The sequence below is a fragment of the Hippoglossus stenolepis genome, chromosome 5, assembly GCF_022539355.2.
Source record: "Hippoglossus stenolepis isolate QCI-W04-F060 chromosome 5, HSTE1.2, whole genome shotgun sequence".
Taxonomy (NCBI): Eukaryota; Metazoa; Chordata; class Actinopteri; order Pleuronectiformes; family Pleuronectidae; genus Hippoglossus; species Hippoglossus stenolepis.
This window is the reverse complement of record NC_061487.1, coordinates 9,789,922-9,813,839: the sequence shown is the minus strand read 5'-3', so window position 1 is coordinate 9,813,839 and position 23,918 is coordinate 9,789,922. Positions and strand designations below refer to the sequence as shown.

Genomic DNA, 23,918 nt, shown 5'->3' with positions numbered 1-23,918 from the left:
TAATGAAATGGGAGTTTTATTATTTACAGCAGAGCCACATTGCAGAGGGTATGCGTGAATATCATTTACAATCATTTCCATCCATCTGTACAACGGGAGCCTCGGCCTGTGTTTCTCATCACACCGACAAGCAGACATGTTCCGGGTTGATCTTTCCACATGATAATAAATACAGTACAATAAGGCAATGTTTCTATTTACATCTCTTATAAAACTGTACAGCAGATCAGACAGGCAGATATGTATCAAGGTCTGTCACAAAATTAGAGTTTATTCAAAATACAACCACTTCATTTCCTGGAAGATAAATAATATCCAATCACTGCAAAAATTGAAAATACATGCTGGTGCAGAGAATCATTCTCTCCTCTCCCCTTCCCTTGTTCATCCCTCTTTTGTGTGTGCATCTGACTTTGTAGGAATGTGAATGCTATAATTACGGGAGGCCTTTCAAACAGTAGCTACATAGTTATGTTATTTTCTATTTTCTATTTCCTACATGCCTCCGTGTCCAGTCAGATAAATACAATGAATACGGGAGCACAGTGAGAGCATTGTCTTTTTACTCCAAACGTGGGCTCTCAGCGGTAGCCTGATATTTCCCAAACGTTTCGGACAGAATCGGTGCGCCCGCTCCTCCGAGCTTGAATTCTGCACATTTTCCAGTGTTTCTTTTCATTAGAAACTCACATTGAGTGATCTCCCCTTACAAGGAATTCAGCACTTCATTAGCTCAGAAGAGAAAAAAAATAATCAGATGTCTAATGGGGGCAAATTTATTTCAAATTGCACACAGCAGAGTGAGCCCCCCCCCCTGAAGAGGGTAATGGGGCATATTAAGCCTGGTCCTGGTGCAGCCTGTGATCGATATGCATTTGAAATCTCTCAGTGAAAACCTTGAGCAAACAGAGGCCGTGCCATAACTTCTGACTGTATTTCTGTAACACTGCACCAGGCCCTGTCTTGGCAGTTTGGCTATTTTTATTAGCCCAAACGTAGCTGTAAATCAGCACCGCGTTAACCACCCCCACCCAACCCACACACATTTCTTTAGTTCCATTTCTTTTTACTCCAGCCTTCCGGTCCCTGTAACGCAGGCAAAGTCAACAGATAATCTGCCTTTCCCTCCTCGTGTTATTTGATCACTACTAACAAACAGCCGCCGCAGTCTAAGTACAGTTAGGCTAGATGGATATGTGGCTATAGAAATAACCCTGTTGTGTACTTGGTGTGGATGGTGCCAAGATAATCAGACGGATTTGAGGAATGCCTCTGCCATGGCTGGATTCTGGGTTTTTCTCTGTGTCTTTGGGGAACTCGGGTGCTTTGATTGCATTACGGCTTCATTACTGGGTTAGTTAGCTTTGGAATAATATTTGGAGTGCAGGAATGCAGCTCAGTGACAGGCCACACATAAATTAACATCATCTGAGTAGTGTGATTATGAGGCTAATGTAGTGAAATAAATTCATGTGGCGTGTCGCTGCACGGAAAAGACAGAGGGCCCACAATGCTGGTGCAGAGGAGAGAGCTGCATGTAGAAAAAGAGAGACCCTTACAGGCCTATAATCATCAGAAAGTCAACTGTCTTACAAAACCACTCTCTGTGGTTCTATGCATCCAGTTGTTCTCTTCTTAGGGGTCGAAGGCCTTGGAGTTTTCGAAGAAGAAGTGGGAATGGAGTTCGGAAAATTCAGTTGCCTTATTATTTTTGCGCAAGCCCCCTGTATTGGAGGCCAGGCTGTGTATGTGTACTCGTGCCCTTTGTAATTGTCCTTTGGTAATGACATCATCATACCCAGCAGCACGCCCGTCTCCATGACATCAGGGCCCTTCATCGATGCTGGCACCCATGCACTTCTGGATGGTCACCCTGCGGATGGAGGGCTTGGACGTCAGCTGCGGTTTGGGCGAGAACTGCTCCTTTAGAATCCGCAGGACTGAGTCCATTTTCTGGTCCATCAGATGAACCTGGATTCAACACACAAAACAGGCCGAGTCAGCTGGATGCCTCCGGGATACATACTCTGCACATACAGCATAGACCTGCGTTATAAAACAAAGAATGTCAGCGAGTTTGTGTTCTTCTTTCATATGCTGCTGCCTCTTTAATGTTGCCATATACCAATGACAGAGCAGCGCAGAGCAGGACAGGGTGTAATGACATGTTAGTCTGCCAGTCGCTGTCTACATGCTAAAGCCACTCATTACAAAAGCTGTTGAGCCATATGATCCCTGGGCGGACACACACACGCACACACACACACACACACACACACACACACACACACACACACACACACACACACACACACACACACACACACACTGCTGTTGTTTACACGCTTTCCCAACTGCAAACACAGGTGTGTCACCCAACAGACACATCTCCGACAAGGTGCAGCCAGTCTGACCACAGTGTGACAGCACATGAATGTCTCCAACTGTGTGATTGAAGTACAAAAACAGAACCAAATACATGCAAATACTGTCAGGAGATCTGCATACATACACACCCGGACACATTCACGTACAATACGCACAATTCTGCACACAGCCTTCAAAGGGATTTTCTACATCTTCACAGCCTTGGCCTTGGTTTTACCTCTATACTTATCTAGTTAGCCCTGCAGAAATGCTTGCACACCACACACACACACACACACCAATATCTTCCAATGGCTCCAGTGGATTCAAGAAAGCAGAAAAAATGATAGAGATGGCGCTTTGTAAATCAAAGACTAAACAGCGAAGCACATCAAAGAGCCATAACATCTCATGCACCAGGGGCAGAACAGACAGATCCAGACTCCCGTCTTTACAAGACGCTGATAGCGAGCGAGCCACTCCGGCCCAACTGTGCAGTACTTTTGGCAGGGCACTATTCGGACAGTTAACATCAATGGCATTTTCATAGGCTTAACGGGTATATGGCCCCTCTTTCTCCCCGTCTTTTAGTGCGTGTGCCTGATGGGCTCTGACATTTTAACGGCAGAGCAGGACATTCAGCAGCTATTATTGTTGTTGAAATATGAGCCATGATCGGAGGCACAGATCTGGGATATCAGAATGTGTTGCAGAAAAGAAATGATTATAGTGATTATAAGTGTTTTGTCGAAGTGTCTAACAAATCTATTAGTTTTGCTTTTTTATAATGAGCACAAATCTCTGTCATCAACTTTCTGAAATGGGTTTCCAAGATCTCATTACTGCAAATGTTTTGTACATCTCCAGTCAAACACAGCACAGATTGTCAACTTGAGGTCAGGAGTATGTTCCTGCGCAAGAACACTGGCTGCTCATGAGACCAGTTTTCATCACTTACTTGTAAATGATGGATTGCTATGAAATATACAGTATAATGGAGCAAGAATAACTGGATATTGACCCTTTTTGCTCAGGTTCACTGATGTTTCACCAACCACAGTACTTTCCTCTGAGATTTTACCATGACCTAAATAGTTGCGCTAAGTAGACGAAGCACGCGCTGGGCCCGGATGAAGCTTAGAGAATAATAGGCTATCATAAACATGTTGAGCAGTAATCTACAGACGTATCAACATTCTCGTTGGGGCTTAAAAAGGATCAGGCATTCCTCCTGCCGTGTGTCTGAACAGAGTGGCCCACAGGACTCACCGAGAGACAAGAAAAACATAATTAGTTAGGCGTGCTGCAGACACACTTTTTTATTATTGCCACTAACTGAGTGTGTCTGTGTGTGTGTGTGTGTGTGTGCTTTCTGGGTGTGCATATGGGTGAAAGATTGTGCAAGTGCATGTTTATTGAATGTGTCTCTGGAGGTTGTGAGTGAGTGTGTTGCAAGAGTACATCTCCTGGTATTGTGGATGTGGGTGAGAGAGATAGTGTAATTACACTGAGGTGTGTGTTTGTCTGTGTGTGGGTCTGTCAGTCAGAGAATACCTCCCGGGAAAAATGTCAGAAAAAAGAGCAGTTAAGGTTAAGATGGTTAAGGTTAGAGTTAGGTAAGTGGTGGTCATGGTGAGGGTTACAGTAAGTCTCCAAAAGATGAATGCAAGGTTAAGAATAAGGCTACATCCATGTAAACTCTGCTACGGATACACCTGGTGTCCACACTACTCTGGAGTTTTAGAGACGCTCAAACTTAGAAGTTTCGAAACATTGCTCTTTTAGTTTGAAAACTTTGGGACTGCATTTTAGTCTGGACGGGCAGAAGTAGAGATGTTTGGAAACAATGACCTTGGATACTCAGATTTGCTGATTGGGTCATTTTTGTCAAGATATAGCCTTCGCTAATTCTGCAGGCTCCCTAACCCAACCCTCAACCGCCATTAGCCCAAAAAACTGGCCACCTTAGACTCCTGCGTTAGCTTCAGTAACAGTTCCACCTCATCGTCGGTCCGAGAAAAAAAATCCCTGCTCTAACTTTTCCTAATTGCTGTTTTCAATTTCTGGCCTAGCTCTTTCTGCGACTAACAACGAAATGCTTCCTGTTTACACGCAAGTGGTTGATTAAAATTGATACAAAGCCAAAACGCTTGTGCGGACAGAGATTGTTTTAGTTTGAAAACAGTGTAGAATAATAGATGTAGCATTAGAGACAAAACAAATGAAGGTGGACAAAATAAAACAGATACATTACAATGATCAGGTTAACGGATGAGAGGTAATAATGGCTTGACTCATATTCATTACTGGAAGTAGAGTCTGTATTGTCCGTTATGCAAATATCCTGTTGAGGCCTATGTTCAATGCTGGGGAGTACTTGAGTACATTGTTGTTCTTTGCCAATAAACCTTCATCCTGTGCTTGACACATAGTATTGTATGTTGTCATGATTTCTGAGATGTGACCTAATTTTGCAGAGCTTACAACAGAAGCAATTATTACAGCTACTATTGTAAATGGCCTCAGGTACTATTTATACTTCATTTTCATCTTACAGACACAAAAGGCTCCAACATGGCATTTTGTATCTCTATTAGCGGAAACAAAGTGGGAACCTTTGACATGCTTTAGGGCTAGTTTGTATTTTGTAATTAAATATGGTTCACTGAGTTGCCTTTGGCATTTTAGTGCAATGGACACAAGGCTCCTGAAACTGGTATTTACTCTTGGGCCATTGCATTGGGAAGGGTGTGTTCTTTTTCAAATTCTGTCCACCTTATGTAGTGTGTAGTTGGGTATCACCACTGCTATGTCATACAAACACATGTGATCGAGTGACAGGTGATGCTCCAGCTGTCCCCGAGCCTCGATCTGACCACAGACAACACATGAGACAGTCACAAACAGGCTTGGCACTTCAGCAGCAGGGCTTTCCCCTGACCCCAGATAAGGTCCCTCTGACTGAGTCCACTCACAGACACAAGGATACATGTTCTGGTGCTTTTCAGCTTTGCTGCATAAAAGTCAATTCAAGATGTATAAAATATTTTGTAAATGAAAATTTAGCATTTGTTTAAGTTGACATTATTTTCTTGACTGTTTTTCCCAATTTCTAAACAAACTGAAATGCAGACTCTTGTAACCTTCGGGCATGACTGCCTTTATCACTAGATGAGTAATACAGAGGATGTAATAAAGCAGTGATACAGTAGTTAGGAAATAGTTATATAACCTTTTTATTCGACAAAGATAAAAAAGTCTTTTGGATTCACTGAGGATATATTGTCTCTCAAAACACTGGAGAAAGATAAATTAGATATTGGTTGAGACTAAATTATTTTTATCATCAATGAAAATGCCCTTCATTTTTCCCCAGGATATCATCAAATAGCTTATTTTGTCCAACCAATAATTAATTACCAAGATTTTCTGTAACCCTAACCCTAACCCTAACTCTCTGTGCTGATCTGTGACCTGTACATCATGAACCTCCAGTCATTGCAGCGACTGGTGGAGACATGAAGTACAGGGACAACAGCGGGGAGGACAAAGAGCTCCTGTTCACACAGGAACACCCTTCCTGGACCACCTTCCTGCCCTCCCCTGGGAGTGACTGTCTGCTATCTGGTAAACTGCAACAAACACGAGGAGACAAACAAACGCACATACATTATGTACACACACTTGTTTGTGCTACTCCCCCTGGCAGAGAGCAAACAACAACCAAGCAAGGAGTAAACAAGGGACAACATCCTTGTTCGGACATTAGCTGAGGCCAAAAAGCTGTAGGCAAGAGAGTAATAATGGAAAACTAATAACGACATGGTGACAGCAAACAACGGAGTGAGACCACTGGGTAAAAGTCATCATCAATCCATCAATCAGTCAGTGAGTCAATAAGACTTTATTTGTATAGCACTTTAAATACAAACACATTGTAAGATGACCTGTTTTATACGATGAAAACAATACTCCATCCATACACAAACCAAAAATATCATAAATAAAAGACTCAATAAATACAATTTAATTTTATCTTAAAATTTTTATTCAAAATAGATGAATAAAATAATAGAACAGTTAAGTTTACTGAAGTAAAACCAGAGTAAGAGAATATAAAATAAAGGCAATCCAGAAAATAAAAATTGAATAAAGGGATGCAATTATTTAAATGTATTATCTATTTACTTTTACAATATTATAATACTATAAAATAAAATAAACAAATAAATACATAAAATACATTGAATTTAAGGTAGCTCCTGACTTTACTCCAGAGACGTGGTCTACAGTAACAAAAGGATGAGGATGTAATTAAAAGGTCACAACCAGAAGACCTGAGGCTTCTATAAGGTTCATAGGATACAAGCAAATTTGATAAATAGGTTGGACTAAGATCATTACGAGCCTTAAAAAAAAACAATAAAAGGATCTTTAAAGATGTAGAGCTGTAGAAAATTCTTAATGCGCCATAACCTGATATCTAAAATAGCCTTAAGTTAAAAAGCTAGGTCCTGGGTCATCATGAGATATCAATATAAAGCTGTGTGTCATCAGCCTATCTATGGGAATTGATGCCTTGATGCAGTGAAGTTTCCAATTGGCCGCATGTAAAGGTTAAAAAGTGTATAGGACCTAAAATTGAACAGATAGCATCCACTTCCCTCAGAGCACATTTTTTTCATCCACACTGATGCTGGTGCACATTAGGCAACTGAAGCAGCCGGGACAAAAACAAGAACAGTGACCAGCCCATGTGAGACATACAACTCATTACATCATCCATGGACATTTGACACAGCTTTGCTTTCTAAACCTATACTGGAGAATTACTACAGATGTTGTGGGGCCAAAGCAACATTTAAACAACTTTATATTTTTTTCTTCTGCCAGTGCAATAGTTTCCAAACGTTTCCAGAGGTGCTGAATATGTCAGGGTGAATTATGTGAAATGTGTATAAGATGACACTGGAAAACAACTGGTATATAGTGCTTTAGTGCCTTATTTCGCTTTGTGCAACACATACAAAAGACATGAAAATACACTATTCTCACTCTATGCTATAGGCTGCTGTATATTTTTCCTGAATTTGCATGGGAATTTTGGAGGGAAATCAGAGTTAAAAAGGTAATTTAATTATCTCCCTCTTTCGTAAGAGAAGAGAAGAGAAGAGAAGAGAAGAGAAGAGAAGAGAAGAGAAGAGAAGAGAAGAGAAGAGAAGAGAAGAGAAGTCTATAATTTACTATGAATGTAATGTAGAATGGCAATCCTTCACTGACACTCAGTCCTCTCGAGCTGGCCGGTGCTGATAGAGCGATTCACACTGCCATCTGTTGGGGAGATATAAAGCCTGGAGAAAAGCTAAAGCGCTGCTTTCTCTGATCCCTGCCAAACTCTACCATTGCATGATTACTGACACATGGAAACATGACATGCTGGGTATGGATATGATGAGATACTGGCTGAGGTAGTGTGTGGTAGCCTTGACATGTCATGAATGGTAATTAGGTGTTGTGAAGTGGAGTGGCTTGTTCAGCAGGGAAGAGAAGGCCGATGTATTCACTGTATAGCAGAGTCCTGGCTGGAGTAGATAGTCTTTCAACGCGCGGACACAAAAACACAGGGACGCTGTAAACAGAGACACATTTATGTTCCCTTCTAGCGCTTTCTCTCTGATGGTCACCTTGAGGAGCACTGAGGAATGGAGGAGGAGTGAAAAAGAGAGCAGAGTGGAGGAGACAGAGGTGCGGGGCTGCCAGAAGGATAGACTACCAGCTACTGGAATGTGTTGGCATCTATGTCCGAGCAGAACGTGCTATTCAACAAAACAAGATTCCTGTCATTGAAATGCTCTCAGTCACACAGAGACAATGGAGACGGAGCGGGAACACAGAGAGCGATAAGGCCAGAGGGAAACAACTGCACAGGTCACCGTCCTTGCATGCTATAGTGAATGTGTAATGCATTTTCCCCCCGCCGCTGTGACCTCAGACGGCCTGAAGCTTTGGGCTGTGGAACACCAGACCGTATTAAAGCATAGTTTTGTTTTCTCACCTTTGTTATGACTGTGCTTACTCACACAGCACAAGCATGACTAACATGATGTTTATTCCAAATGGAAAGGAATTCTTTAATATCCCCATTGGGTCCTTCACTTTCACAACATGTTTTTTCCCATAATTGACGTCTAATTTCCCCGTTAACTATATGTCTGTGAGGTAATTTAAATTCACACTGCCACATTCTAGGGATAAAACTAGAACTACTGCACTGCGGTTGTTTGTCTCCGTGATTCAGTGCAGTTTCCGTGTGCATATTTGTACATCATTTTTTCCCAGAATTATAAAAGGTCACTTTGACCTTTGATCATTGAAACACAGTCACTATGAAAATCTTAGTCTGAGTGACAACTGATCAAAAGTTGATAAAATTTCCTCAAGCACTCTTGAGATATCACATTCAAGAGGCCAAAAACATGTTTCTGAGGCCACTGTGACCTTTGACCACTGAAATCGAATCAGTTAATCACTGAGTCCCAGTGAATTGTACCACATGTAATGGAATTCCTTATGGGCAGTCCTAATATATCGAGGTCAATGTGACCTTGACCTTTTACCTTTGACCCACTCTATTCAGGTCATCCCCGAGTCTAAGTAAAAGTTTGTGCCACATGTAATGAACTTCCCTTTGGGCAGAAGGGGTGAAATGGGATTGAGCCTCAGTGAACGTTTGTTCGAAGACATTTCCTCAAGCTGATATCAAGTTGTGTTCAAGAAAAAAATAAACATGCTTTGTGAGGCCACCGTGACTTTGACCTTTGACCAAAATCTATTGAGTTAATCCTTGAGTCCAAGTGAATGTTTGTACCAAATGTGAGATGATTCCCTCACAGCGTTACAGACGTATCACCTTCACAAGGCAGAAATGGTGCTTTGTGAGGTCACTGTGACCTTGATCTAATAAATTCATCCTTGAGTCCAAGTGAATACTTGTACCAAATATGAAGAAATTCCCTCAAGCCATGAGATATCGCATTCATGGGATTAAATATAGAATCATTTTCAAACCTGCATGATTTTCATCCATGTTTAGTGTCTATCTGTCATCTTCGTCCTCCCTGACTTCTGGCACATAACTGTGGTTCTTGGCGTGTTTCCATCACCAACTGTAAATCAGTGGAATAGTGTATAACCCATTAGCATTAATGCGTATCGCAGAGTGCCTGTGTTTCCCATGAAAAACAAATGTTTACCTGATCTAAAAACCATTGCTCCTTCCTTCACTTTTGTTCATGTTCAGTTACACTATAGATCTAAAATATTAATGTAACAGAGTTAGAAATGTACTTTATTTATTTTTATTTAGAATTTTTTTTTACACTATAGAAAATGTGAAAACAGCCAAATCATTCTCCATTCAGCATGCTATTAAAAGCCCACACATAGCTCATGGGTAAACATAGCAAAAAAATCACAATCAATAAAACCACTACAATAATCCTACACCTTTGTGTCATCAATTAAATTAGCCTGCCTTTTTCTTGGTAACAGATATCTCATTGTGTTACACCTGTATATTGTGTTTGCCTGTCCAAGCCTAATATTTTGACTGAATAAATCTAATGTCAGAACAGCTTCAATTTAATGTTCAGTTAAAACATTGGTGAACATACGCCCAGGTCAGGTGGCAGGCGCCTTGTATACGGAGGTTAAAGTCCCCATGCAGTGGACACAGGTTCAGTTCCAACCCAGTTTTTGGATCTTTCCTCTAACTGCATTCGCTCTTCTCATTTCACACTGAAACTGTCCTGTGGGTGAAGACACAGTGGCTGAAGTTATCTTAAAAAAAAGCTGTTCTATTCAATATTTTGTAGATTAACAATGATTACTATGTGTAATGATGGAAACACATGAGAAACCCACAGAGAAATCTCCTCTGACTCAATCTCATTTAGAGCTACAGAGCTTTTTTTCATCTTTAAGCCCATTGTTTTTGTTTGACGGGCCTACACCTCCACTCTCACCACTGTAACCGAACCACTTCCAGCTGCAGGAGGCATCTGTCTCAGCAACAACAACAAAACACTTGTTGCACAGTATAATTGCACAGTACTGCCCATGCTGCGTACCAGACCAGATGTAACATCTGTGAATATCAGACTAACACTCATCAGATTAAAATATGTCCCCAAATTAAAACACAAGTGCACTTTCACCAGGTGAGCTTAAAGCCTGTTCCACTGCCCCCATGTGACCAAACGAATCAGTGCTCTCTGTAATGACATTTAGACTCAGATGGTGGACGCTCCTACTTCCTGTTAATCGGGTGCTTGTCTTGAATAGACAACAGTTTAATGCCACTGTTTTGTTTTATCCACTCACAACAGTAAGTTTATTTGAAATTAAAAACGAGTTGAAATAATCACTTGTTCAGTGAAACATGGAGACTGTTGTCATTTAAAATCATGATCCATCCCAGTTATCCCGTAAATCCTACAGTTTAATCAGCTCACTACAGCATAGGGTCAGTTCAGGTGAAGTTTTCTGCCTCTGCATAGATCCCCCTGTGCAGCTCAGCCAGACTGCCCTGCCTGCTCTTTGGGTTTCACCTACACACAGACACACACAAACACAGACAAGCACACACACACACACACACACATACACACACACACACACACACACACGATCCAGTGTTTCTCTCTTGACACAATGGACAATGCAGAAAAAGCAACAGAGGGTGTACACACTGGCCTCGCTGGTGGGCCAATAACAAGCTTGCATTACACAGAGGTCATCATTATCATCACTGTGACAGGGCCGCATGAATGGAGAATGGAGATCAGGAGTGTGTGTGTGGGGGGGTGGGGGGCAGAAAGAGAAAGTAAAGAGGGAAATAAAAAAAAAGAAAAGAAAAAGCCAGAAGAAAAGGAAAATAAATTTGAAAGCAGGGAAAAAAAATCTGACACTGGTGGCTTTTGTCTACGGAGGTTAACACACACACACACACACACACACACACACACACACACACACACACACACACACACACACACACACACACACACACACACACACACACACGGACAAAGGAAAGTCAGCAGGCCACAATTGTGCTGATATTTTAAAAAGAATAAATCATAGACTGTACATCGAGATAAACGACGTGACAGCTCCCTAAAAGTGAAGCCAAAGTGTCTTGATTGCCCCCGGTGGCTTGCTGCAGTATTGGTCATACATCCCGCCTCCTTCATGTCAGTGGATGGGACTGCGATTATATTTGTCATTTTAGGTATCACACGAATGTTTGGTCGAGTGTTCATTTTTCTAGTAAGTTTGATTTTAATAATTTGATCCAATAAAAACAGGGTGTAATGTCACGATTGACAGCTGAGACTGACTCACGATTGGTCGAGTGTATGTATCAGTAGCCCCCACCCCCAACTCACTACTGCACAGACTCTGGCTCCAAATGTGCAAGATGGTAGCGTTCGATGTTTTAGCTTCATTTCTGGATAGTGTTAGGAAGTGGAGAGGCGTCGTCCATCTTTATATACGGCCTATAGAATAAACCCAGAGCGCATAGAAAATAATAAATTCAACACAGCTGCTCTCGGGTTTGTTTTTAGAACATTAGGTAAAAGAGAAGAACGCCTTCACTTTGTGACATGAAATGCTTTTAATTTGTGTTCACGTGTACCTCCCGCTCTGAACGCCAGCTGGACGGGAGTTTGTTAGACATCATCGCAGCCGGCACACTTAGGTTCTCTCGTGCACTGACACATCAACATGAAGCTCTCCTGCAGCCGACTGGATTCACTTTCACTTGGCTGGTCTTTTTGCTTCCAGAGCAGCTGTCGTGCATGTTTTCTCAATTTAAAAAGTGCAGAAGTAGTGTTAAATTTCACAAAGTAAAGGATGGGGGATGCAGCCAAAGCATCACATTCGTTTAATGAAGCTTGTTTATGACTTTAAAGAGTCTCATCAGTGAGAAATGTCACTGTTTTCCTCTGTGTTTGTTTGTTTGTCAGCAAGATTAAACAAAAACTACTGAACTACTCTCTTCTAGAAGGGTGGGGCCATGATCCAAGGAAGAACACATTAAACTTTGGCTCAGGGGGGTGCTCCATACATTCTTTTTCACTTTCTTTAATGTTTTGAGATAGGGCATTTTCAACATTGTGTAAACATGAGTTTACACTTTCCTGTTCTCCTACAAAAACTGCCAAACTTTGCTGCATGTCATTTTTTCAATAATTCACAGATTAGCTGCTCAAGGTTTTCAAATTTTCGACGTTTTGCATGGAGTTTTCAAACATTTGGTAGTGGCCTGCATCTGTAAAAACAGTTTTTTATCATCTTCAGTGGAGGTGTGTAATTTTCTTCAGACTTCTAGCTTGAAAAACCACAAAGCTGTACAAACTGTACACACACACACTGTGGAGTGTGTGTGTGTGTGTAGTGTACATGCACAACACACAGTGAAGCCTTGGCTTTATAAGAGAAGTCACTAAATTTATAACACGCATTTTAAAACAGCACAAACTGACCAAAGCCAGTTAAAATGTTCAAACGCGTCTCGTAAAATCAAATATATAAAAACAAAGCACACATATACACAACATAAAAGAGAAACACAAACAGAGGGGAAGACATATAATTGTTTTATGACAAGCGTGAGCTGGTGGTTAGGAGAGGCTGAGGGGAGGAGATGTGTGGATGAAAGGATGGATGAGAGCTGGAGGAGAGAAAAGAGAGAGGAGGACGGTCGGGCCAACTTCAAAAGACCCTGCTGGCCTTTTCTTCAGCAGTTTGTTTTCGCTGTGTGTTGACTCATCTTCTGGGCTCTTTCATTTCTGAGGGGAGGGGGGCTTGTGTTCTGGGCCTGGACCATGATTATGAAATGGGATAGCGTCTCATTATTGGTGTGTTTGTGTCAGTTTGTGTTTATATCAGCTTTCATGAAAGAGTGTGTAACGTTTGGTGATGTGTTTTGGGTAGTGTGTGTGTGTGTGTGTGTGTTTAAACAGGAGACTGCAGAATCAGGGCTCCACACACACTTTATTTCACCACCTTTACGGAAAAAAAAATTGAACTGCCCCAAAGTCAAAATGTTGTTGTTGACCATGTTTTGTGCAAAGGGCAGACGGACACACAGACAGACAGATAGACGCACATTACCAACACAAGCTGTATATATACCCCAGTCAGGACATGCTGACGTAATTCAAATCATTGCAATGCCTTTTAAAATGACATCATCATGACATCATTAACAACACGATGATGATAAATAATTGGTTTATCCAAATAAGCTGTAGATCACATCTCTAATCTTATCGGGTGCAAAAGTTAATGCACCATATTGTCTCCACATATCTAATCTCTATAAACAGATTAGGCAAGAAGGCAGGGGACAGGATTTCGGGGCAGAAAGCCCTCTGCAGCAAAGAAGGCGGAACACATTGATCAAATGCATCTGCTTTTTTACTTTATTTGCATTCATATGCAGAAAGCTGTTGATAGAGATGAGCCAAAATGTAGTCTGGAGCAAAAACAACTACAAAAAGCATCACTGGTTGTGTTTTGTGTGATAAAAGAAACTATTCCGATTGTGAACAGTGTGTACACTATTTCATCAGTAACATGTTTCCATTTCTGTGTGCTCCGACTAAGTGTGAGCTTCAAATTTCCTCTGACTGTTTCCAATTGTTTGCCTTCAATCTTTCATTTTTTACTTGTACAGTACCTTGTAACTGTGTTTTGAAAGGTGCTATGAATAAAATCGATTTTTGACGATGATGAGGATGATGATTATTATTATTATTATTATAATTATTATTCAAATTTTGGAGTGCCATAGTCTGTTTCCCTGGTTAAGTGCCACCCAAGACTATTGCTATTGTTCTTTTTTCCCCTCTACAGCAGAATGACAGTGGGTGAAGCCAGTGCTGACACAGCCCAACAGACACAATGGAGCAATAGAGCGAGCAAGCAGCTGGTGACTGTTTGAATCCAATGACTAATAAAAAAATGCATTTAGTGAAATTTGTCCTTAAGTTACCTCAGACTCTGGGTCTGTAGGTCAACTCAGGTTCCATGAAGCCGATGCAGTGCCCTCCTGTGTGTTTTGTTTATCCAGGGCAGTGTATTTGTGAGGTCCTGCCAGTAAGCCATGACTGAGGGGAGAGACGGACTGGTGTCACTTTTTGCACCCACACACTCTAGTAACAGCACAAGAGGCGGTGCCGTGTTGTAGCAGAGACATTTGAGGTCAATCGTTAGCACTTGGTTATGTTTAACCTTTGCTAAGTGACAGCTTGAAATGAATTAATAAAAAATCATACATGAAATCATTTCGTAGGGGTCCTGAGAAACATCTGTGTTCAGCCAGGATGACGGGACACCATCAGTCTTGAGCTGTGCTGCATGAATGTTGTTCTTAGGTATTATTAGACTTTTGTATATTTCAGTAGTTTCAAGCTTCATATGTAGGCTACAGTACAGCGTGCTGGTTTGTGTGTTTGACATTTTTTTTACAACTAAACAGGAACATGATCTTAAAATATTCTTCCTCTCTGGTTTGTGCTCAAACGGCCTTTGCATGCAGATAAAGAAATGCAGCTTGCAGTGAATGTGAATAACTGTCAGTGTGATATATTCATGTGACCCATTTCTAAACTGTCCTGCTTAAATTATTCTACCCTGTTTGAATACACCGCCAAGCTCGTCATATTGTAGAAATTCCTGTATGTAGTCATACTTTGTGCAAGTAAAGCTGTAAGTCAGCATCATTCAAGTGTAACACATGAAAATGCTCCATATGAGGTGAACTGGGGTTATACTTTGCAAGCTGAGAGTGGATAAGAGGGAGAGAGCGAGTTTGAGAACAAGAATGACAGACTGCGTGAATGAATCTTAAACCGACGTGTCAGCTGAACTCAAATTCAGTAACCCATCGAGCAACCGATCTGCTCCACCAGTGGCCTCGGTGCCAACTGGAAAACGCAGCTAGCCCGGCTCAGATTCACCACGAGCCGAGCCGCTGCCAAGGAGAATGGCTTCACTTTAACACTGGCAGATACAGTATGTTCTTTGTATTTGTAAAAGCAGGAGAAAGAGATGGACAGAGAAGAGGGGGAGAGAGGGAGAAAAAGTGAAGGGTAAAGCCGCACGGGAGCGGTGTGGATGGTCTGTTTCTACACTGAGAGAGGGAGTGAAGAGGAGGGGAGTGAACGAGGGAAATGGTGGTTATGTTTTAAAAGAACAGGAAACCGAGCGAGAGCACCTGATGCACATGATAAGTATCAAGGGCTGCGCCACGTGCCGCTAAACTGCAGCCAAAGCTCTTTTCTGCGAGGGTGGTGGTGGTGGCGGCGGCGGTGACGGTGGTGTGTGAAGGGGAGTGTGTACCGGCTAATCTCTCCTCTGAGTGGGCGCACACTCAAAGCTGCTTTTGTTTCTGAGGGCTACTTTCACGAGGACGTACAATCCCCCAAGTCCACTCCTCCCCTCCTTCTCTTTTTCTTCCCCCTTTTATCTCTCTGTTGTTCGCTGCACACTCCTCCTCTGCCCGAAACACTGTGGGTGTTTTATTTGATTTACTGATCACTCTGTTTAGACATGACTGCGAGGCTGGGAGAGCGAGAAACTTTGTATGTGCGTGTGTGTGCACACCCATGTTGTACCGTGTGTGTGTGTGTGTGTCCGTGCACATGCGTACGTGTGGGGGAAACACGGAAACACTGATGGTCTTTCATGGTGTCAAGGTAAAGAGTCAAAAGCCGAAACAGCCAGAGAGAGTGTCGGGTGAGGGAGAGGCTTTGATGTCGTGTTGGAGGCGCATGAGCGTTTTTCACATTGACAGATGTGAAGGTCGGGGAAATGTTACCGCAAACAAAATAAACTTCGGGCATAAACAAGCCGAAAAGGGATGAATTACGAGAAGGCGGCAACAAGAAGCTGCTCACAGGAACATGCCACAGAACAGGAACACTTTTAGGGTTCGTTCCGTCGAGTAAAGAAATAAACATTTTTAAATATACATTTTGATTTTCATGAGAAAATATGGGTAAAATAAATACCAAACAACGTATATTTATATAGACTGGAAAAGACAATTAAAGACCTGTGATTTTTGAGGAATTTTAGGTTTAAAATTCAACAGAATAAAGGAAATATTACACCCCTTTCTCATATCTATCTGTGCAATGCAATGGCTAATACAATCTTGTTACACTGTATATATTCTGTTTGTATTTTTTTCTATTCTATTAATATTTATATATGTCCTTATGTTTGTATTGAATGTTTACTCATTCATTACTTTTTCAATTTTTTATTTCTATTGTTTGACCATTCTCTTTGCTGCTGTGTAACTAACAAAGGGTCATTGTATCTTATATTAAACAATAATAATCCTGCTTGGATTTCTGATTGATCCCCATTATTCTGCAAAGCCAATTTCTCATCAGAATTTGCCAAAAGCTAAATTAAACGAAAAACAATTTAAAATGCCCACGATCCTCTATTAAATGTAAAACCCATGAAGCAAATCACCATCTGTCCATAAACACCTCCAAACTCCATCCAGGAAGCTGTCACCACATGCAGCTATACCAGTCCTGTGACCAAACTGTTAAAAGCACTCAAAATGCTTTTTAGTGAGTAAAATCAAACATACAGGGGGTAAGGAGCAGAGGAGGGAGGGACGCAGGGTGGAGGGGTGAGACGGGGGGTGGTGGGGAATAAGCAGTTGCCCGATGGAGCATTTGTCCTCAGAGACAGCTGAACGCGATCTGCTCCGAAAACCGCTCCCCTCATGAGGACAACCACACACACACTTTAATACTGTACGTTCAAAGGGGAATATTAACAGTAGGCGACACAAAATAATCCGTCCGACACTTGAGAATTTGCACTCGCCAACACATCGATTCATAGATATAATACAAACACGTGCACGCAAACACACGAGGGAGAAAGATTGTGTACTTATGCGCACACAGACAAACATTTCTAATCATTTAAGGCCTCTTCTCTTCTAGGAATTATTTCAACACATCCAACGAAGCAAACACTATCATTTCTTCACAGAGGGTTCGAATATAAGAGGACGAATGGCTGTCACACGACTCCATCAAGACAGTGTGATTACATTCTCCTGATAAACAGCTCAGCCACAAGACACCACATCTACAGCATCAGTGACGCAGCAGGACTCTTTGAATTACTCACATTCATCCATTGATGATACACACACATACACACGCACACAAATATACTGATATGCACGTGCACTCTAGTATGGAAGGACACTGACATATGCAGCACCAGTGCTTTGGCAGTTTGTACATTTAAAGGTACGCTGTCAGTTGCCTTGTTCCTGCTATCTGGCATATCTGTGTGTTTATCTTTGTATCAAAGCGCCTGTGCATGTGTGCGTGTGTGTGTGTTTACAAATGTGTGAGCATGTGTACGTGCACCTCAGCGAGCGACTTTCATCCAGGGTGTGGCCATGCTTGGGGTTCACACAGGGGAGTCTTTATAAATCAGAAAACACCACTCCCCTAACACACACACTCACACACACACACTCACACACACTCACACACACTCACACTCACCGCCAGCTGCCACAACCACCGAAAGCGCCCCGACCCCTCAAACACACACTCACCATCACCCCCAATCCCTTGCCAGGCCGTGGTGGCAGCCAGTGTGGCATCGTCAGTCACCGAGGAGGTGCTATGTTACTACGGCCACTGCTGTAGGTCGGCCACACTGTGGCTTTGTTCTCGTCATCAATAGGCCAGTCAGCCTGATATTATAAATGACAAGGGGCGTGCCAGCACTTTGGTCTAGGTTGAGGGCGACTATTGAAATGGATACTGGATGGATAATGGTGTCGTGGCTTAAGCACAGGAAGAAAAATCCCCCAACAACACAAGCCATTCTGTTTTTTCGGGGACCTAAGACATAAAACACAGTTTACAAATACAGCGGCCTAGTAGTACTATACGTCTTTTTAATTACTATTTGGTCAGTTAGAAAATAAAACCTGTAGAAACTGAGTTTTTTCCAATAGCTTTTTTCATTGATCCAACAATACAAAAGAGTTTCAATTTAAGGTTTTTCAAAAAAAATACCAAGCAGTTAAACCTCACATTTGAGTGTGTGTTTGTTGATGATCATATTCTGTCAAATCCCTGATCACTTAGTACTTGTTACATAAAGAGTAGGCCTGCACACCTAAACCTAGATATTTGCCAGTGATGTTTTGAGCAGTAGGCTTCCTCTTCCTCAGACAACTCAGATTTTCTCATTTTCAAACGTTTTGTGTTGTTTTATTCATCCAGCAACCATCATCATTATGACAATGTTTTTTTTTATATATTTGATATACTTATTCGTTTCATCATTAAAATGCAAAAATCCATAGTTATTGTGGTTTTGCTGCAATCAGTTGTTTGAGGATGCCAAAAATGCTCTGAATAAAACTGAAAAACAGTTTATTGTGATGGTGTGTTAATAGGCAGTATAAAACATGCAGTATCTGGAGTCTATATCAAGCACCACCTAAGGTATTCCTTTATTTCATTTTCCGAGAAAATGACTCGCACTGTAGACCACAAAGCTCCTTAGACATGAGAGAGACACAAAATACCACAACACATGCGATGTAAACAAGAGTTGCCTCGGTACAGTGGAAGGAATTAAAGATTATGATGTGTATGTGAGTGTGTGTGTGTGTGTGTATCCTAGACGGAGAGAATCCCCTCGTGCCCCACCCCTCCGCCAGCTGTCTGCCCCGTCCAGACAGTGGCCCTGTGCCTGGTGCCACGGCTCCCCGACGGCATGCCAGCTGATCCTTGGGACGCAGGAGTCAGCCTGACCCCAACCAACCCCCTGTTCCCCTTTTAACCAGCATTAAAGCCATTATTTCAGATAGAGAGCCTTATTATGCTTTATGACCACAGCTGGCCTCATGCACAGGCGGAGAGATGGAAAGGAGGCGGCGGCACAGTAAAGGAAAGAGAGAGAGAAAACGAGAAAGAAGAGAGACACTTTGTCGCCCCTTTGTCCCTTTTCCAAATATAGCATCTTTCCCCCGTCCCACTCAGCCCGGTGTTTTTGTTATGGTGGAGTTTTTCCTCATCACAGATGCAGACATGGGAGGCGGTCTTAGCAGGGAGCCTTGCAGATGTTTCTCTGGCTTCATGAGGAGTAAGTGTTTTGATGGTGTAAAATACAACACACAGGGAGGAGGATTTCTTTCAGACTGGAGACCCCTGGTTGGCCAGTGAGAGCGTTCAGAGACACGCGGGTGGTCGGAGTAACCGGGAAAACTGCAGAAAGGTCACCAGATCACGTTTGTTCATGTAACCTGTGAACTAAGGAGAGAATCTGAATGAAACACTGATAAGGCCAGATGAAACTAATCCACTCATTTGGCCTTTCACTGTGGTCTACTGGATATACTGTGTTCCCTGCATCTGTCTTAAAGGTGCTACTGTATCTGCATGTGTATATGTACAATAAAAAAACACAATAAAACTATAAAATTAATTAAATTTTATAATGAACCAAAACACTTTTTACACTTTTTGCCGCTTGCGACCTGCCATGGTCCATAACATTTTTAGCGTCCATGCAGACGGTCAGACCTCACGGTTTCAGCTGCAGTCCTGGCCTGCAATCCAGTTTGTTCTCTCACACAAATATTTTTCTTTCTTTAGTCTGTACACCTGTCACTGTGAATCTGTTGTTGGTGAGAGTGTGTGTGTGCACCCTCGTGCACGTGCACCCCCTTTGCTGCTAGTAACTGCTCCTGCTCAGTCAGGAAGTCTGTCTTCTTGCACCTGCCTCCTAAGTCACATGCACAGTTCCTGTTATCTCTAAACTCCACTAGCTCATTCACTCCTCTCATCCATTTGAAACCTGACATGCTCACATTAAGCCAATCACCTGTAAGCTTTCAAACTTCTAAATGTTCCCTCTCCCTCCTATCGTTCAGCTGTCAGTTCAGTACCGTGATCCCTGAGTGACCGACCTCCACCTCTGCACCACCTCAACTCTGGATACAGGGTCATCAACCTTCCGATCAGAAGTGCTTCATCCAACGTTCTGTCGCCATGCTCCCTTTTCATCACCAGCACCAGGCTCCAAGTGGAAGTCCCCTTCTATCCAAAACAGCTTATTCAAAGGGCTGCTTCCAAGTGCCAAAGTCTATTCCTCTGTTTGCAATACATATTCATTTCATTCTGATTTACTCATTCTCATTTGTTCCTCTAAAAGTCTCTCCTGATTGAAATCTTTTTAGTTTGTATTCCTCTTTTTCTACTCCTTTTATGAGTGTGAGTACTTAAGTCATATGACATTAGCTACAAGAAGTTCCTGTTTGCAACGAAACCGCAGACGTACAATCACCTAAAGAAACATTTAAACATATAATTATGAGGTCAGATGCCAAAGGTGGACGCAATACACTGTCAATGGTTCGCACTATTCTGCTTCGTAACCTGAAAAGAAGTAGAAAGCATAAAGAAGAAGAATGTAATGTACTAACCTTGGATGAGAGCATTGCACAGTTAAAGTAATTGAAAACAATCAGCCTGCAAATGTATTAAAAGGACGTAAAAGATATTCGACTGACTTGTCCAGTTTATGTCTCAGGAGAGTGTTTTTTAGGCAAATAATATCAGTCAGACTTAAAGGGTTGAATATAATTAAAATAGAGAGGGACAGAGACTATGACAATTCAAAATTAAAAATAGACTAAACTGGCATAAAGTAGAGTGCATACCTCGACAAAAGGCCAACAGTCCCCTCATTTAGATTTTCACCAACTTGTACACACTGAGGATATGATATGTCGTATTTTTTCATCAAGATCCATGAATTATTCTCTGAGAAATCGAGAAAAATGTTGAAAAACGCCTCTCACAATGTTAAAGAAAGAGAAAAAATTGGAACTGGCTCCTCCTTAGGTCATGTCGACCCTCTGCAAAATGTAGATGTTTTCATGAAATTCTGTTGACTATTAAACAAACAAACAAGAATGAGCTTTGCCAAGGTCCAACTACACTCCTCTTATATTCAATCAAGCTGCACTGAATTTCACACACTCATAGATATCCATTATCTATGCTGCTTATCATTTGAGGGTCGCAGGGGGCTGGAGCCAATCCCAGCTGACATTGGGGGAGAAAAAAGGAACACCCTGGACAGGTCACCAGAATATTGCAGGGCCAACATCCAGAAAAAAAAACAGCCTTTGAATAATAGACAATAGTTCCCTAAATTTAGATTATTCTCTGGGAAATCTGTAAACATGTTGAAAAACGTCCTATCGTTAAAGAAAGTGAAAAGAAAAAAAATCCTGCATCCGCCCTATGATCTATGATCTGTTTTGTGAATATCCATCCAGTAGTTTTTGTATAATCTTACTTACAAACAGATGGACAGGGGTGAAAACATAACATCCTTGGCGGAGGTAAAAATGTATTCATCTAGTGACCCACTATCGTTCTCCTGTTGTTGTCCACATGCAATTTCCTGCTTCAGTGCAGACATCCGGAGTGTTTTCAGCATCTCAGGTATGCCAGTACTGAGCCAGGAAAGTGGCCATCAGCTTTACCTTGTTTTTAGCCCTCATGTTGCCTCTGTATGTGGCAACTCTTATCTGATCGGCCTCTACACAAACAGGAAGGTTTTTAATCACAGAATTTGTAAGTACTTTTGTTTTAGAAATGTGGAGAGAGAGAGAGAGAGAGAGAGAGAGAGAGAGAGAGAGAGAGAGAGAGAGAGAGAGAAGGAGAAGTAAAGAGAGGTAGGGAGAGATGCACAGCTGCCTGGGTACAATCCCCCTCACAGTACCTAGTCGCTGTCACTTGAGAAGGCCACTTGCCTCTAGTCATCAGGGTAAAAGCAAGTCGTGGGCAAAGACACACACACACACACACACACACACACACACACACACACACACACACACACACACACACACACACACACACACACACACACTCTTAAAAATAGAGGCCTAGTGAGCGAGCTGCCGCTGTGAATGGCAGATACAGTACTCATACCAGAGCTTTAACATCAGCATCAACAACACGCTCATTAATTTTGATTCATAGCGCTGCCTCAGTTGGGATTTAAATAGATTAGAGAGCATGAATAAGACAATTCAGACTGGAGCCAGATACAGGGTCTGTGTGACACCCGGCCTTTTACAAAGCCTGCTGGTGTGTAAAGCTCATGTACATGTGTGCACTTGTAAGCACAGAATTCTGCACACGCTTGCACACGGGCTTAATGTCTATATGTGTAGTCCAAACACAGAACCATACGCCTTCTTGTCCTCCCATTGTCCCCCCCCCCCCTGCAGCTTTGAGGGACCCTCTCTCAGCCTTGTAGCCTCCAGCTGTTGGGTTTGGGGCGACATACGCACATATGTACACAGATCTCCCCCTCCCACCCGCCCCTCATGCCTGCTGCAGACCAGGCTGGGTATTATTTTTGAGCTTGTGGTAAACAGAGAGCTGGGCTGTCATCAAACACAACCCCCTGCCCTTCTCACTCTTTCCTCCACTTTCCATGCTTCTCCATCTCGCACGATCTCCTCCGTCACTGTCCGTCCCGCTCAAAGGAAGCAGTCAGGACACATCACGGTCCTCATTTAGATGATTGTTGATCTAGAAATAAGGGGAGGAAATGTGGCCTTACTCGGGAAACGTCTGCAGGTAGCTAAATCTTTTCAAGTGCCATGCTGAATTAGCTCGTTGCATTTTCTAACTACACTGTACCCACTGTCTGTCAGAGAGAGTGAGAGACATAAAGAGACATGTTCTTGCTGCTGAAACAGACACTAGAGGACAGGCTGGAAATATGCAGTTATATGGCCCGTGTGTGTGTGCCATTAGTTATACCTCTTTCCACCTAACGGAGTCTAATTTGGGCTCAGTAAATACAGAAAAAAGAGGTTTGTGGGTAAATGCAAGAGAGGGAGTAAGAGGAAAATTAAACTTCCACTTGTATGGCTGAGTATTCATCACTTAGCGTGTGAAAAAGAAGACTTTGGAAATTTGGTGTTGTACAATTTCTTCCTGGGTGAGCACAGGCGATGAGAAAGGAAGGGAAGCCACCCAAGTGGCTGAGCGATGCTCCTCCTCACAAACTGTGGTTTGTAATAGAAGGAATTGCTCGGAGTCACACCTCATGGCACTTGAGGTCATTCCACGCCAGGTGAGATGACTCAGACAGACTCAGCAGTGAAAGGCTGATGTATTCCACTGTGATCTTTGCTGGACCAGACAGAGGCAAGTTTGTAGGAATCAGTTTTGTTGTAGCCTTGGTCACAAATCCTTTCCAAGGACTGATCACTTCTCTTATGTTGCCAAAATGCAGAATAATCACTTCTCTTTAGCCCCTTTCACACTGGGCAAAAAAGCCACAAACACCTGTGGCTTTTGTCTTCAGTGGGAAACGTTTCCCTGATTAAATGACTCTGCTGTGGTCATGAGCATTTATTTTCCCGGCCCTTTTCT

At 42.3% G+C, this 23,918-nt stretch overlaps 1 protein-coding gene across 2 annotated transcripts in view; it reads right to left on the bottom strand.

The window, feature by feature from the left end:
- The window catches only part of kcnq1.2 (potassium voltage-gated channel, KQT-like subfamily, member 1.2), a 176,158-nt gene continuing 152,240 nt past the window's right edge, over positions 1-23,918 (bottom strand). For both annotated transcript variants that reach the window (XM_035156458.2, XM_035156461.2), the window contains one exon: positions 1-1,971. In XM_035156458.2, the coding sequence (XP_035012349.1) occupies positions 1,825-1,971 (147 nt within the window). In that variant the 3' untranslated portion in view covers positions 1-1,824. The remainder of the gene's footprint in view (positions 1,972-23,918) is intronic.